The sequence below is a fragment of the Tamandua tetradactyla genome, chromosome 10 (assembly GCF_023851605.1).
Source record: "Tamandua tetradactyla isolate mTamTet1 chromosome 10, mTamTet1.pri, whole genome shotgun sequence".
Classification (NCBI taxonomy): Eukaryota; Metazoa; Chordata; class Mammalia; order Pilosa; family Myrmecophagidae; genus Tamandua; species Tamandua tetradactyla.
In genome coordinates this window covers 100,876,722-100,889,831 of record NC_135336.1, presented here as the reverse complement: position 1 = coordinate 100,889,831, position 13,110 = coordinate 100,876,722, and the positions used below count along the sequence as shown (strand labels likewise).

The 13,110-nt window shown below is 59.8% G+C and overlaps 1 protein-coding gene across 2 annotated transcripts; it reads left to right on the top strand.

Annotated features, from left to right (window-relative positions):
* Positions 1–1,888: 1,888 nt before the first annotated feature.
* On the top strand, positions 1,889–12,508 carry LOC143648700 (serine/threonine-protein kinase SIK1-like). Of its 2 annotated transcripts, none has more exons than XM_077119013.1 (14): positions 1,889–1,975; positions 2,427–2,598; positions 3,120–3,236; positions 5,349–5,412; positions 5,571–5,732; positions 5,870–5,994; positions 6,642–6,765; positions 7,281–7,495; positions 7,862–8,011; positions 8,113–8,235; positions 8,356–8,572; positions 8,752–9,030; positions 9,219–9,462; positions 9,759–12,508. In XM_077119013.1, the coding sequence occupies exons 2-14, from the start codon at positions 2,443–2,445 to the stop codon at positions 10,102–10,104; spliced, it is 2,322 nt and encodes a 773-aa protein (XP_076975128.1). In that variant the 5' UTR covers positions 1,889–1,975; positions 2,427–2,442; the 3' UTR covers positions 10,105–12,508. The 2 variants fall into 2 exon arrangements, with proteins under 2 accessions (XP_076975128.1, XP_076975127.1); XM_077119012.1 differs by having other exon boundaries at positions 8,092–8,235.
* Positions 12,509–13,110: the final 602 nt, after the last annotated feature.

The window sequence follows — 13,110 nt, the reverse complement described above, 5'->3', positions numbered from 1 at the left end:
TGCGTTCTTGGGGTTGCTGAGTTCACTCCGTGCTGACGGAATGTCTCCGCACAGGCAGCAGGTGTTTGCAAACACTCAAGGCCTTTCAAAGGACTCTGGCCAGGCCTGGGCGGGTGGGAGGCGTGGGGCAGCGAGGCCTGGCTTCCTGGGTGTTGCATTTCAACTCCCGGGGAAAGATCGTAAGTCCCAGGTCGGGGTGCAGGAGCGGGAGCGCGTTTGGGCAACAGCTTCCTTTTTGGACTCTTCTCAGAGCTGGCGATCAGGTGCTCGGGCGCCCAAAGGGCAGAGAAGCAGTTGTAAACCGCCCAGCTGGAAGGCACTAAAAATACTCCTTCGAGTTCTCCCTGGATCAACCTCAGACAAATAATGTGGGTGCCTTTTAAAGACGCAGGAAAACTTTTGTGACTGTAAAGTGTCCTTGAAAGACCTTTCAAAACAATCTGACCCACAAACTGCCTCCAGGGTGGGGTAGGGGTATGGGGGTTAGGGACTGGGAAATAGCTGGCTGGGCCCCGATTGTGCTGCAGGAGATGCCTCCACGCTTCTACCGTCCCCCAGGCCAGCTCCATCTCCAGGCAACTGACTGCATGCGCAAGCTCTCCCAAGAAGGTTTCTAAAGTTTTTTTTTTTTTTTTTTTTTACCAGTTTTACCTAATTCTTGCTCCCTCCTTCCTCTAGGAAGTGGTATTTTTATTTAACACAAGGAAGAATGATTCTGGGTGTTAGGGGTTGAAGTGTCACCCCTGGTCTGGGAAGGTGACCTTATTTGGAAATGCTGACTTCGATGAGTTAAGAAGCCAAAGTGGAGTAAGGGGGGCCCTGACCCAAGTGCGGGGAGCTTTCTCCTCCCCCTCCTCCATGCAGGATTCCGTGAAGAATGGACCAAGTGCTGAAGCGCTGAAGCGCTGAAGCGCACTGCTGGCAGGAAGGAAGCCCCCCTACCCAGCCCCCTAGATTGGGCTAAAAGTGTCTGGCTGGAGAGGAGAATTGCCCCCGCCCTACCCTACAAGGCTGACCGGACAGGAGCCGGGGGCGGGGGATGGCCTCTGTCAGGTTTCGGGAAGACAGTGGAAGCATGTTGCCCTCTGCTTCAGGTTTCTCACTTGCTGTGCATTTGAAGGATTTTACAGAAAAGTGACTGAAGGTCGCCGGTCCGGAGATTCTCTGGGATGGGTGGTGGGTAGAGACGGAGGGGCAGGCACTGGTCCCTTCCCCCCCCCCCCACCCCCGGTGCTTGCAGCAGGCACGGGGGACCCTGCCTTACCCCTCCACTCCCGTCTGATGGCAGGGACAGCACCTGGGACTCCAGCCCCCACCCGCGCCCCTGCACCCGGCCCGGTGCACCCTGCAGCCGGTTTCCGCGCCCGAATGACCGGTTCCGGGCGCTGCCCCCAACGGGCGTGACGATGGCCGGGCGCGGGCCCCGCACAAGCAGGCGCGGCGGCGAAGGGGTTAAGCCCTGCAGCGCCCGCCGCTCCCGGCAGAGGGCGACGCGCGGGCGAGAGCGGCCGGGACGGGCTCGGGCGGCCGGTACCCCTGACGTCACCCGCCCGCGGTCGCCCAGGCGACGGCCTCATCAGTGCGCGCGTCAGAGCCGCCAGTCTCTTGGCAACGGCCCGATCTCCCGCGCTCGCTCCGCCTGGCGCTGGGCCGCGCGTCGCTCTGGCGTCAAAGCGACGTCAATGGGGCGGCCTCGCTCGGGAGGGCGGGGGCGGGGCCGGGCGGTGGGGCGGGGCCGGGGGCGGGCAGGGGCGGGGCCTGGCGGGGCTGCTCCGCGTGCGGCCGCGCCGGCGGCTCAGAGCTGACATGCGGCGGCGGCCCGGGCGGCTGTGGCAGCAGCGGCGGGAGCGGGCGCGGCGCGGGCGGCCGGGCGGACGGCGGGGGTCGCGGAGCGCTGGGGTCGCACGGGCCGGCTAGGGCTTCCCGGGCTGCGCACTCCGATCCTCCGGCCGGCGGGCCCGCGAAGGGCGGCGAGGTGAGGCGGCGGCGGGCGGCTCGGCGGGGTCGGCGGGGGCAGGGCGCCGGCGGCGGGGCTCGCGGCTTCCCACGGCCGCCCGGGGGCCTCGCCGCTTGCAGGTACGCGCGCGCGGGTCGTGGGCGGGGACGCCGGCCGCGCAGCCCCCCGGGCGGCCCTTTGTTGTGGGCTGGCGGCGGGGAGCGGGTCTGCGCCCCGCGGACGTTCCGGGAACTCGAGGGGAGCCGACCGCGGGCGGCGGGGAGCGGGTCTATACGATCCACCCAGGGAGTCCGGGGCCGGAGTGGGTCGGTGCGGGTCTGGTATGCGACGGACCCCCACGCCGGGCGCCGAGGTACCGGCGGGCTGGAGTGGCCCCGACCGCGGGCGGCGGGCTCGAGTGGGCGCGCGCAGGGCTCCGGGCGGTGGGGCGCGGCGCGGCGGGTCTGAGTACCTCCCCGGTGTCCTGCAGGTGCGGCTGCGGAGCCATGGTGATCATGTCGGCGTTCACCCGGGCCCCCGCGGGCACCGGCCAGGGCACGCAGAAGCCGCTCCGCGTGGGCTTCTACGACATCGAGCGGACGCTGGGCAAAGGCAACTTCGCGGTGGTGAAGCTGGCCCGGCACCGAGTCACCAAAACGCAGGTGCGCGGGGCGGCCCTCCCCGGCGGGGCCCCCACCCGGCGCTCCCAGCACGGGCGAGCCAGGGCTCTGGGCGGCCTGGCCCCGGGACGCGGTGGACACCGCTCGGCCCCTGGTGGGCCGTGGACCGGCCGGTTTGTGGCTCGCGGGGTGACTGTCCTGCTCCTGAAAGGCTGAGTTTTTAGTTTGGTAAAGAAAGTCCTTAAGTGTATGTTTCTGCATGATTTGTAGAAGCAGTAAGGGGAGAGCAAAGAGGTTATTGACCAAAAACCAGGGGTGCGCTGTGGGTGGATTCAGAGCTGAGGCCCTGAACAGTGAGTCTGCAAATAGTTAAGACCTTATTTAACTTTGATTATTTTAAGTAATATGAGTGGTTGCTTTGGTTATTTTTTCCCCAACGTTTGTGACCTTTTGGGAGACATAAAGTGTTGTAGATGTTAACATCCAAAAAATGAAGTGTGTACATTAGGTTAAGTGAAGTTTTTAATTTTGAAACAAATGCTTTTTCTTTCTGAAACTTGTAGGTTGCAATAAAGATCATCGATAAAACAAGACTAGATCCAAGCAATTTGGAGAAAATATATCGAGAGGTTCAGATTATGAAGCTCTTGAGCCATCCTCATATCATAAAGCTTTATCAGGTAAGGACCCAAGGTTACCTTCCCCTGCTCATGCTGGGCAGTGTTTTATTGTTTGTTCTCAACAAAAAAAGTGTGCAGTTCCTGAAGGTTGCTGGTGGAGTAAGGGGGGAGTCCACAAGTTGTTCCTGTAAAGCAAGTACATGTTTGTCAGCCATGCACATATATTTATAATTCTCTTCTTTCTTTTGGATCATGAATGAGATCTGCTTCATTAAAATTTCATTCATATTGCAGTTTGCTCTGGTTCTAAATGCATCGAGGTCGGTGGTTGTATTTACTGTACTAGGAACACAAACAGCCAGATCTATAGTGTTGTCATAGTCAAGCATTTAATAGGAAAGGACGACTTTTGAGTGAAACTGGAAACATCCTCCTTTGCAGATGACTATTGAACTTTAAAACCAGACACTCTTAAGTTTTCATTTAACTTATCTTTGCAAAGGCAGCAGTGAGCATTTGTCTTCCTGTTTAAAGTCTTCCACCGAAAGTGGAGAGGTGGAAAGACTTGTGCTGTGTTAAGGGCCAGGAGCTTGTAATTTGATCCCAGTAAGGAACGTACCTCACCCGTCCTTCTGCTGGCTTGTTCAGTGACTTCATTTTTGCCCTTCTGTGGAGTTATAAATGATATCTCTGGGAAATAAGTGCAAATACGATTAGAACAGCACTCAGGCCCTCCTGTCATAAATGACCGCTTTTGCAAAGATAAAACCAAGTCTTCTTGTAGAACTAAATTCTCTGCAAGTTCCCGAGATTTCACGCAGTTGTTTGGTTGCAAGCTTCTCCCCGTGGTTCTCGTGAGCCCACGCCAAGCCCCGATGAACAGGGGAAGATCACGAGCAGGTGCCTACAGTTGGCAAGGCGCGGGGAGGAATGCGGTAGGAAAGCGAATTCCTGAGGGCTTAAAACCGCCCCCCGCGGGAGATGCTGGTCAGAAGTGGAGGAGGACTCGCAGCCGAGCTTGCATGTTCGGACTCGCTGCTCCTGGGGATCAGCGTTTGGTTTCTGGGGTCGTTTGGAGGTGTGCAGCCTGGGGGTTGCTCGGTCGTAGGGTCACCTGGAACATGCCCCCCCATTTCGCAGGAGCGGGCTGAGGGTTTTGCGGTTTTGGCTGTGCCATCATCTGCCTGCCTTGTTTTTTTTTCTTCCCACTTCCCCCTTTGCTGGTGTAGAATTAGCTCTGTTGACTAATTGAGTTTCCCCTGTGACCAGTTTCAGAGGACTTGTCTGCAGGTGGATTTTCTCACTGCTCCCTATGATTCCTTAATCTCCTCGGGCCGGTGGGATTGAGCGATGGCGTGATGATTTTCATTGCTCCAGTTTTGACCCCGTGGGGCGTCTGATTTTCATCCAGCTGGCACAGAGCCACATTCCTGCCACCACACTTCACGCAAAACAGTTGTACTGTTTTTTCTTTTTCTCCTTTTTTTAAAAAAAAACTGAATAATGGGATAAACAGACATCTTCTAACCCTATAATTTGAACCTTAACTCTTTTTCTATGAGAACCTATCATTTCTCTCTCCACCTGAAATATTTTAAAATACATGTACGCATACATTTGTTTTACCTTGCCTCTTAATTAGTTATGTTTTAAAATTTTTTTGAAATAAAGCAAAATTCTTGATCACGCAATGAACTTTTGAGGTCCATATTGGCACATTTGAGTGATCTGTGGTGCAGGTACTTACCTGGCCCAGCTGTCTTCTTCAGCCTAATTTATCATGTCCATAAGGCGAGTTGGAACAGGTGTTTGTTATCTATTATTCAGTGTGTTCGGGCTGCAGATACCAGCTCAAATAATCTGTTGTCTGCAAGGTCTCTTAAAGAAAGTCTGGGAGGGGTGTGAGGCTGCCTGAATTCAATACAGTGACCCGAAAGAATTCTAGTAAATTCTCAGACCTTTTCTGAGAGCAAAAATATGTAAGACAGGCAAGTCAATGAGCAGGTTACCTCTTGCTTTTGGGAGAGGGAGTGCCTTATCTGTTTATCGCTGAGGTTTTGCTTTCCTTTTTAACATGACGAGTGCACTCTAATCCTAGAGAAGTTCAGTGCTGCTGGGGTTTGGAAGCATTGTTTCTGCCTGTGGGTAAATGCTGGGCGTTGGTTGTTTTAGGTCATGGAGACAAAGGATATGCTGTACATTGTCACCGAGTTTGCGAAGAACGGAGAGATGTTTGGTAAGTCACACTTGCCTTTGATGTCTGCTGGACACACGTGGTGTTAGCTGGTCAAGACTCGCTTCTCCCGTGGGGCCTGCACGTCTCCACCTCTTCGGCTGCCCCCGGGGGCGCCGGGCCTCCGACCCTGGGCTCAGCCCAGCTCTGTCACTCCCCAGACTACCTGACGTCCAGTGGGCGCCTGAGCGAGGCCGAGGCGCGGGAGAAGTTCTGGCAGATCCTGTCGGCCGTGGAGTACTGCCACAGCCGCCACATCGTCCACCGAGACCTCAAGACGGAGAACCTGCTGTTGGGCAGTGCCATGGACATCAAGCTGGCAGGCAAGGAGGGCGCAGCCGGGGATCGGCCGAGGAGGGTCTGGATCGGGGCTGCAGGGTGTGTTTCCACACTCATCTTCGCAACGGTGGTGCTAATTGTTTTCCATTTCCCTTCATCCTACTGCTGCTTTGCTGTGCAGATTTTGGATTTGGAAATTTCTACAAGTCAGGGGAACCTCTCTCCACGTGGTGCGGGAGCCCCCCATACGCAGCCCCTGAGGTTTTTGAAGGAAAGGAGTATGAAGGCCCCCAGCTGGACATTTGGGTAAGAGTCTGTGTGTGCGGTGCGTGTGCTGCACTGTGACCTTGTTCCGGGCCATGCTTCTGGGCACTGCCACCAGGCCATGCTCTGGTTGTGCTCCCAGGCTGTGCTCCAGACAGTATTCCTGAGCTGTGCTGTGCATAATGCTCCCAGGCCGTGCTCCAGACAGTCTCTTGGGCCATGCTGTGGCCAGTGCTCCTGGGCTGTGCTGTGGGTAGTGCTCCTGGACCGTGCTCTGGGTAGTGCTCCAGGCTGTGCTTGTAGGTAGTGCTCTTGGACTCTGCTCCTGGACTGTGCTCCAGTCCGTGCTCCTGGAACATGCTCTGGGCAGTGCTCCTGGAGTGTGCTCCAGGCTGTGCTCCTGGAATGTGCTCAGGGTAGTGCTCCTGGACCATGCTCCAGGCAGTGCCCCTGGCTGGGCTCCAGGCACTGCTTCTGGATTGTGCTCCAGGCTGGGCTGGGCCGGGCTCCCGGTAGTGCTCCTGGAATGTGCTCCAGGCTGGGCTCCGGGTAGTGCTCTGGACCCTGCTCCAGGTAGTGCTCCTGCACCGTGCTCCGGGCTGGACTTCAGGCTGGGCTCCGGGTAGTGCTCCTGCACCGTGCTCCGGGCAGCCCACATAGGCTCATGGGGCCATTGCTGTCCTCTGCAGAGCCTCGGGGTCGTGCTGTATGTGCTGGTCTGCGGTTCGCTCCCTTTCGACGGGCCCAACCTGCCGACGCTGAGGCAGCGGGTGCTGGAGGGCCGCTTCCGCATCCCCTTCTTCCTGTCCCGAGGTGAGGGCGCCTGGGCCTGGCCCCGCCGGGAGGCTGCTCTGGAGGGCAGGGAGGCACGCGCGTCCCGACGTGCCAGCCTGATGGTGCCTGTGAATCAGCTGCCATTGCCGTGGGGTGTTTATGAGATGCCTGTGGGAGAACCCAACCCCCGGATGCTTTCCCGCGCCCTCCTCGTGGGGCAGGCCTGCCCTTCCCTCCGTGGGCGTGTCCAGACAGCCACGGGGTCCCAGTCTGTGGGGTCCCTCCCAGTGCCGGGCCCAGGGCCCTGGCCTTGCCCCCTCAGCAGTACCCCCCCATGTGCTGAAGAGCTCACAGAGCTGGGGGCAGGTGGCACTGGTGGGTCTGCCTGGTGGTCGTTCAGGCGCATCAGAGCGGGTCCTTTCTCACCCTGCACAGCTGGCACAGCTGCTGCCTGCCCTTGGCCCCAGCGTTCTTTTTGGCTGTGGCTTGTGGTGGGAAGGGGATAGCTGCCTGGGCCCCACGGGGGTCTTAGTGTGCCTCCTCTCATCCCCCAGACTGCGAGACGCTGATCCGGCGCATGCTGGTGGTGGACCCTGCCAGGCGGATTTCCATCGCCCAGATCAAGCAGCACAAGTGGATGCAGGCCGCCCCGGCCCCACCGCCGGCCCCCTGCCCGCTGCGCCCCTGCGGCTCCAACCTGGGCGTCTATGACGAGCAGGCTCTGGGCCTCATGCAGGCGCTGGGCGTGGACAGGCAGAGGACCCTGGAGGTGAGCGCCCAGCCCCGGGACAGCCGGCTCGCACCCATCAGGCTGGGCGCATTTAAGAGTAGCCGTCCACCCCTGAGCACAGGACACAGGCCTCTAAGGAAGCATCAGCTATTCGGTGGAGAGGTGTCCCAGCCCCAGGCACGATGCTCCCCCACACCGGGCTGACCCCCCCCCCCCAGCAGCGTGCGCGCGCGCGCACACACACACACACACACACACACACACACACACACACACACACACACACACACACACACACACACACACACACACACACACACACACCAGACACCCCCACCCCTGCACCAGCATACCCCCTACCCTCCATGCATCCAGCCCATGGTGACCTGCGCTGGCCCCTTCCAGTCTCTGCAGAACAGCAGCTACAACCACTTCGCTGCCATCTATTACCTCCTGCTGGAGCGGCTCAAGGAGTATCGGAGCACTCAGCTGCCCGCCCGGCCGGGGCCCGTCCAGCTGCCGAGGCCTCGGAGCTCGGATATCAGCAGCTTAGAGGTGAGGGGTGAAATCTACCCCCAAGCCCACTCCCACCCTGTCACCCTGCTTGGGACCCCGGCCTGGACCTTCTTGCTTAGACTCGCTCCCCCCCATCCCAGGTACCTCAGGAAGGTGTCCCTGGTGACTGCCCCCAGCCCTCCCCACTGGGCCCGCAGGTGCAGGCCTTGGCACAGTCCGTCTTGCCGGCCGACATGGACTGTGACCTCAGCGGCTCCCTCCAGGTGTGTGAGCATCCGTGTGGGGCATGGGGGTCTCTGGTGGGCTGCGGGGGCCAGCTCACTTCCTGCGGGGTAGGGGCCCAGCTCTCAGGCCCAGAAAATAACTGGATTTCGGTCCCACAGCCCTTGTTTTTCTCCGTGGACGCCAACTGCAATGGAATGTTTCGGCACTGCTCCAGGTCCCCCAGCAGCCTACTGGACACGGCCATTAGCGAGGAGGTCCGGCAGGGGCAGGGCCTGGAGGGGGAGCTGAAGGCACAGGCCCCCCTGCCCGGCACCTCGGGCCGCAGGCACACCCTGGCCGAGGTCTCCAGCCACTTCTCCCCGTGCACCCCCCCGTGTAAGTGTCCCCCGGAGTAAGGCGTCCTGCGTCCAGGGGCTACAGGGGCCGCTTGTGATGGAAAGTGTCAGGATTTGCCATCAGTTTTCCCCCGGGTCAGATCCAGAGACACGGCATTGCTGTTTCCCTGGTGGGGAAGCCGTGGGGGCCCCCTGAAGAGCCCGTGCTCCCCCCCCCAGGTATCGTCGTTTCCTCTGTGGCCGCCGGCCCTTCTGAAGGCAGCACCTCCGACAGCTGCCCGACCTTCTCGGCGAGCGATGACCCTGCGGGGCTCAGCGAGGGCCTGGCTGCCCCGGGGCTGCTGGGTGCCTGCTGCCCGCTCGGCCCCGCCTCGCCCTCCCTGGGCGCCCAGTCCGCCACGCCGGTGCTGCAGGCGCGGGGGTGCCTGGGCACAGCCGTGCTGCTCCCCGTCAGCTTCCAGGAGGGCCGTAGGGCCTCGGACACCTCCCTCACGCAAGGTGAGGGTCCTTTCCTGCCCCAGAGACCCCTGCCCCCTGGGAGGACTTCACTCTGTCCTTGGCAGATGGCATCCTCCCGCCCTCCAGGCGGGCGCGGGGCAGCTTGGGGTCCCAGGGCACGCGCCGTGGCCTCTCCTGGTGGGTCCCCAAGCGCAGCGGCCCTGAGACCACACTACTTATGTCCCCAGGGCTGAGAGCCTTCCGCCAGCAGCTGAGGAAGAGCGCACGGGCCAAAGGGCTGCTGGGGCTGAACAAAATCAAGGGCCTGGCTCGCCACGTGTGCCCACCCTCCTCCTCCTCCTCCTCCGGCCGGGCCCCCAGGGGCGGCCCAAGCGCCTTCCAGCTGCCTGCACAGACCCCAGGCCCCCACGGTGCAGGAGCCGGCTGCCACGATGGCCGGAGCTTGCTGGAGGAGGTGCTCCACCAGCAGAGGTAGGCAGCCACCACCTTGGCGTGGTGTTGGCTGAAGGGACCTTGCCCCAAAAGCTGCCCCTTCCTCTGGGAGATCGGTGACCACCCCTCGCTCTGGGCTCGGGAAAGGCAGTCAGGTTTTGTTGCCCAGAAGCCTGTAAGTGGGGGTGGGGGCTGGGGGCCCCGAGCGCTATGCACGAAAGCCAGATGGTGTGGACTGGTCGACCCTCGCCCCCAGCCCGTGTGTCCGCGAGGCGGGCCGTCACCTGGTGCCTGCGGCGGCGCCGCGTGACTCTGCCTCCCTGCCTCCCTGCCAGGTTGCTCCAGCCCCAGCACCACCCAGCAGCTCCGCCGGTCCTCACCCCCCAGGGTGACCCAGGGGCTCCTCCGCTCTCCAGCGCCCTGCTGATGTCGGGGCCCAGCGCGCTCCTGTCGCCGCCCCTGCTCCCGGCCAGCGCCTCCCCTGTGGCCTCGGCGGCCCAGCTCCTAGGCACCCACCTGCGCCTCGGTGGCCACGTGCTGCCCCTGCCCACCACCCTGCCCCCACTGCCCCCCTTGGCCGTGCTGTCCCCAAGCTTCCAGCCCATGGGGCTCCCGCAAGGGGATTGCGAGATGGAGGACTTGAGTGCCTGCCCGCGGGGAACCTTCGTGCTGGTGCAGTGAGGACGGGGCCTGGGGCCCGGCTGTGGGGACCTCCTGGTGCCGCGAGGACGGGGCTGCTCTGGCCACTGGGGACCTTCCACAGCCGACAGGACGAGGGCCTGGGTTCCGGCTGCTGAGGACCTTCTGGTGCCAAGAGGACGGGTCAGCTCCAGCCACAGGGGAGCTCCGGGTGGAGGACGAGGAGCCTGGGTCCTCCCAGGGGCTGTGCACCCCTGGCCCCAGGCACCTCCTGGCCGTGAGCCCCATGGCCCCTCCTTCCCCTGCCCGGGCTGACTGGCCCTTTGAAGCAATAATCTCAGCATATGTGAAACTGTTTTTGGACTCAAAACCAATAACTTTCTAGAAATGATACAAGCAATACGTTAGGTATTTGAGCTTCTTAGTTTGTTTTTGGTTGGTATTTTTGTTTTTTTTCCTCTTGCACTGAACAACTATGGCTAGGGATTGAGAACTTGGGGAAGAGACACTAGTCGAAGGGCAGGTGTCTGGGAAGGGTGGGGAGGAGGGGCTGGGACAAGAAGACAGGGCACTTGTCTGGGGCGCGGGTGGCCGTGTGATGGCCGGAGGAGGTGCCATCCGCTGTTCCCACTGACATTTACCTCTGGTGGGACCATGGCGGGAAGCGGGCTCCGTGGACAGGGTGGTGGAAGCTCCGCAGTACGTGTGTCAGTAGCGTCTTCAGGTTGTGAATGTGTCTCCATTTCCTGAAACATTTATGCTCTAAGTGGAGACTGTGAACTTTGTGCTTCCCGTCTTGGTCTTTACAAAGCTCCGCTCTCAGCCCATGAGACGACGGCGTGCGGAACCGTGGAAGTTTTTTCTCCCTTGAAATCAGAACTTCTGCCAAGCTTTTCTTTTTCTTGTTGTCAATAAGAAGTTGTAGAAACTGCTGGAGACTCTGCATGCAAGGGTTCTTCAGAGGGAGCTCGACACCGAGCCCAAGAGGCGGGGCCGGCGGCCCAGAAGCGCGTCCCGGCCCCAGTCCTCCCGCCCCGGGCCCTGGCGCCTGTGAGGGACCCGGGGAGAATTCTGTTCTCGCGGCACATTTGATTTCCGCTGCTAATTTAGTTTTTATGCATTTCATCATCAGGGTCCAAAAAGAACAACTGGGGGCGGTGGCGGGGGTGCTGGTGCGCGCTGGGGAGGCGCCGTGGGCTGCCCCCCCCCGGAGCCTTCGGCCTTTCCTGGTGGGTTGCCCCTGCCCAATCGGGGGACTATGTGTGGTTGCCTTTCTTCCAGGAACACGCAGCGAGAGGCTTCGGTCAGTGTTTTTAACTTTTTCCTTTTGTATACCAATACTTGATGTGTATATAAATAGGACACAGACGTATACTTATTTTTTATACTTTTACTACACTTTTGTGTTTCTGGCTGCAATTTCCCTCCTGGAGAGCGCTGAGGAGCGTCCCACCTGTGGTGAGGCGGGGGGCCGGGTGCAGGTGGCAGGGGGCGCTCCCCACCTCGGTACACACGTGTGGTGGCCCGGCTGCTCAGCCCCTCGGAATGAACGAGGTGTCTGCTGCTCCCCGCACAGTGTCTGTCCACCAGCCGCCCGTCTCTTGACCTAACCCTGGTGCCTAAAACTCACTCTGCTTCTCACAACCTGCAGTATTAAAAGGGGTACAGAAGGGGGCTGTTCTCAAAGCCAAAGATGGACTGAGTGCTCTTGAGGGCAGGCAGCAGGCCTGGCGTGCAGGAGACTGCAGCTGGCCGCATCCTCACCCTCTGGCCAAGTCCCCACTCTGTGGCCAGGTCCCTGCTCTCTGACCCTGTCCCCACTCTCCGGCCCGGTTCCCGCTCTCTGACCCTGTCCCTGCTCTCTGGCTGCCCCTTGCTGTGGACCAGGTTCCTTGCTGCAGATGAAATGCTAACATCTCTTGCTCGCTTGCAAAGAACTTTCCAGATGGGGAGAGAGAATGTGCCCTTCCTGGGGCCACCAGGGCTTGGCCTTCATTTCTAGAGGTAGCACAATCGATTCCAACACAGAAGACCCTTTCCCCTTCCTAAACAACCTGTCCTGACGCTGAGGAGCGGAGCGAAAGCTCAGTGGCCGCCGTGCATTTCCACCTTCAAGCAACGATGGGCACTTTACTTCTGTGGTGGTTTGTTTTCTTTCTTTATTGCTGTAGATCCTCTCTCGGGGACGGTAAAGTCGTGTTTGCGTTTCGTTTGTTTTTTACGTGTGTCCTGCAGATGTGCTGTGTGCCCTCCGTGCTGCGGCCCAGTTGTCTATTTAATGACACTACGTGGTTGGGTTGAGGTGTATATAGTGGTTGGTTTTTTTTTTTACCACAATGGAATTAATTATTTTATTTCTTATGTTGAGATGAGATATGTATGCCAAGTGATTAGTTGATGTGTGTTTTTTAATTTAATATTTAAATAAAACATTGGGGGAAAGCACTCTGCCATTTCTCCTTGGTCTGTGGGTGTGGGGCCCCTTTCCTTCCAAGCTGCCTCCCAGGCCACATCCTCCAGGTCTAGGGGTTCTGGGGTCTCAGAAGGTGCCCCGCCAAGCACTTGGGATGTCCAGCTTGACCCATGCCCATCCCAGGGAGGCCGCGACCAGGGAGAGCACTCAGGGCTCTCTGTGGGGCCCCCTTCCCGAGAGCCTCCTCGCCCCCTTGCTCTATCCCCTGTGCTGTTCTCTGGCTCTGCTTAGACTGTCAAGGCTTGGCGAGGAGATCCCAACATGCCATGGCCTTGCAGTTAGCCATAGCTCCCTCTTGCAGCCAGGCAGATAGGCTGCAAGGAGCGAAGGTTGGCATTCCTGTTGATTCCCAGCAAAGGGTCTTTGGTAAAATGGTTCTCCCAAAGGGGGCAGTGCCAGGTGAGTGGGCAGAGCTGGTGGGAGGAGAGCTGGGGCCAGGGTGAGCCGATGCCCGAGTCGGGGGACAGGACACAGGGACAGTGAGACGCACTCAGGGTATCACCATTGCATGGAATACTGCTTCGAAGGCGGGACCTCTAGAAGCTTCCAGCTCTTTTGCCCGCCTGGACTGCACC

Excerpts from the sequence above, each read along its gene's own strand:
- LOC143648700 (XM_077119012.1), top strand. The coding sequence starts at position 2,443 with ATGGTGATCATGTCGGCGTTCACCCGGGCCCCCGCGGGCACCGGCCAG. Across the intron at positions 8,012-8,091 it reads CGGATATCAGCAGCTTAGAG|ACTCGCTCCCCCCCATCCCA; the intron begins GTGAGGGGTGAA and ends CTTCTTGCTTAG. Across the intron at positions 8,236-8,355 it reads ACCTCAGCGGCTCCCTCCAG|CCCTTGTTTTTCTCCGTGGA; the intron begins GTGTGTGAGCAT and ends TCGGTCCCACAG.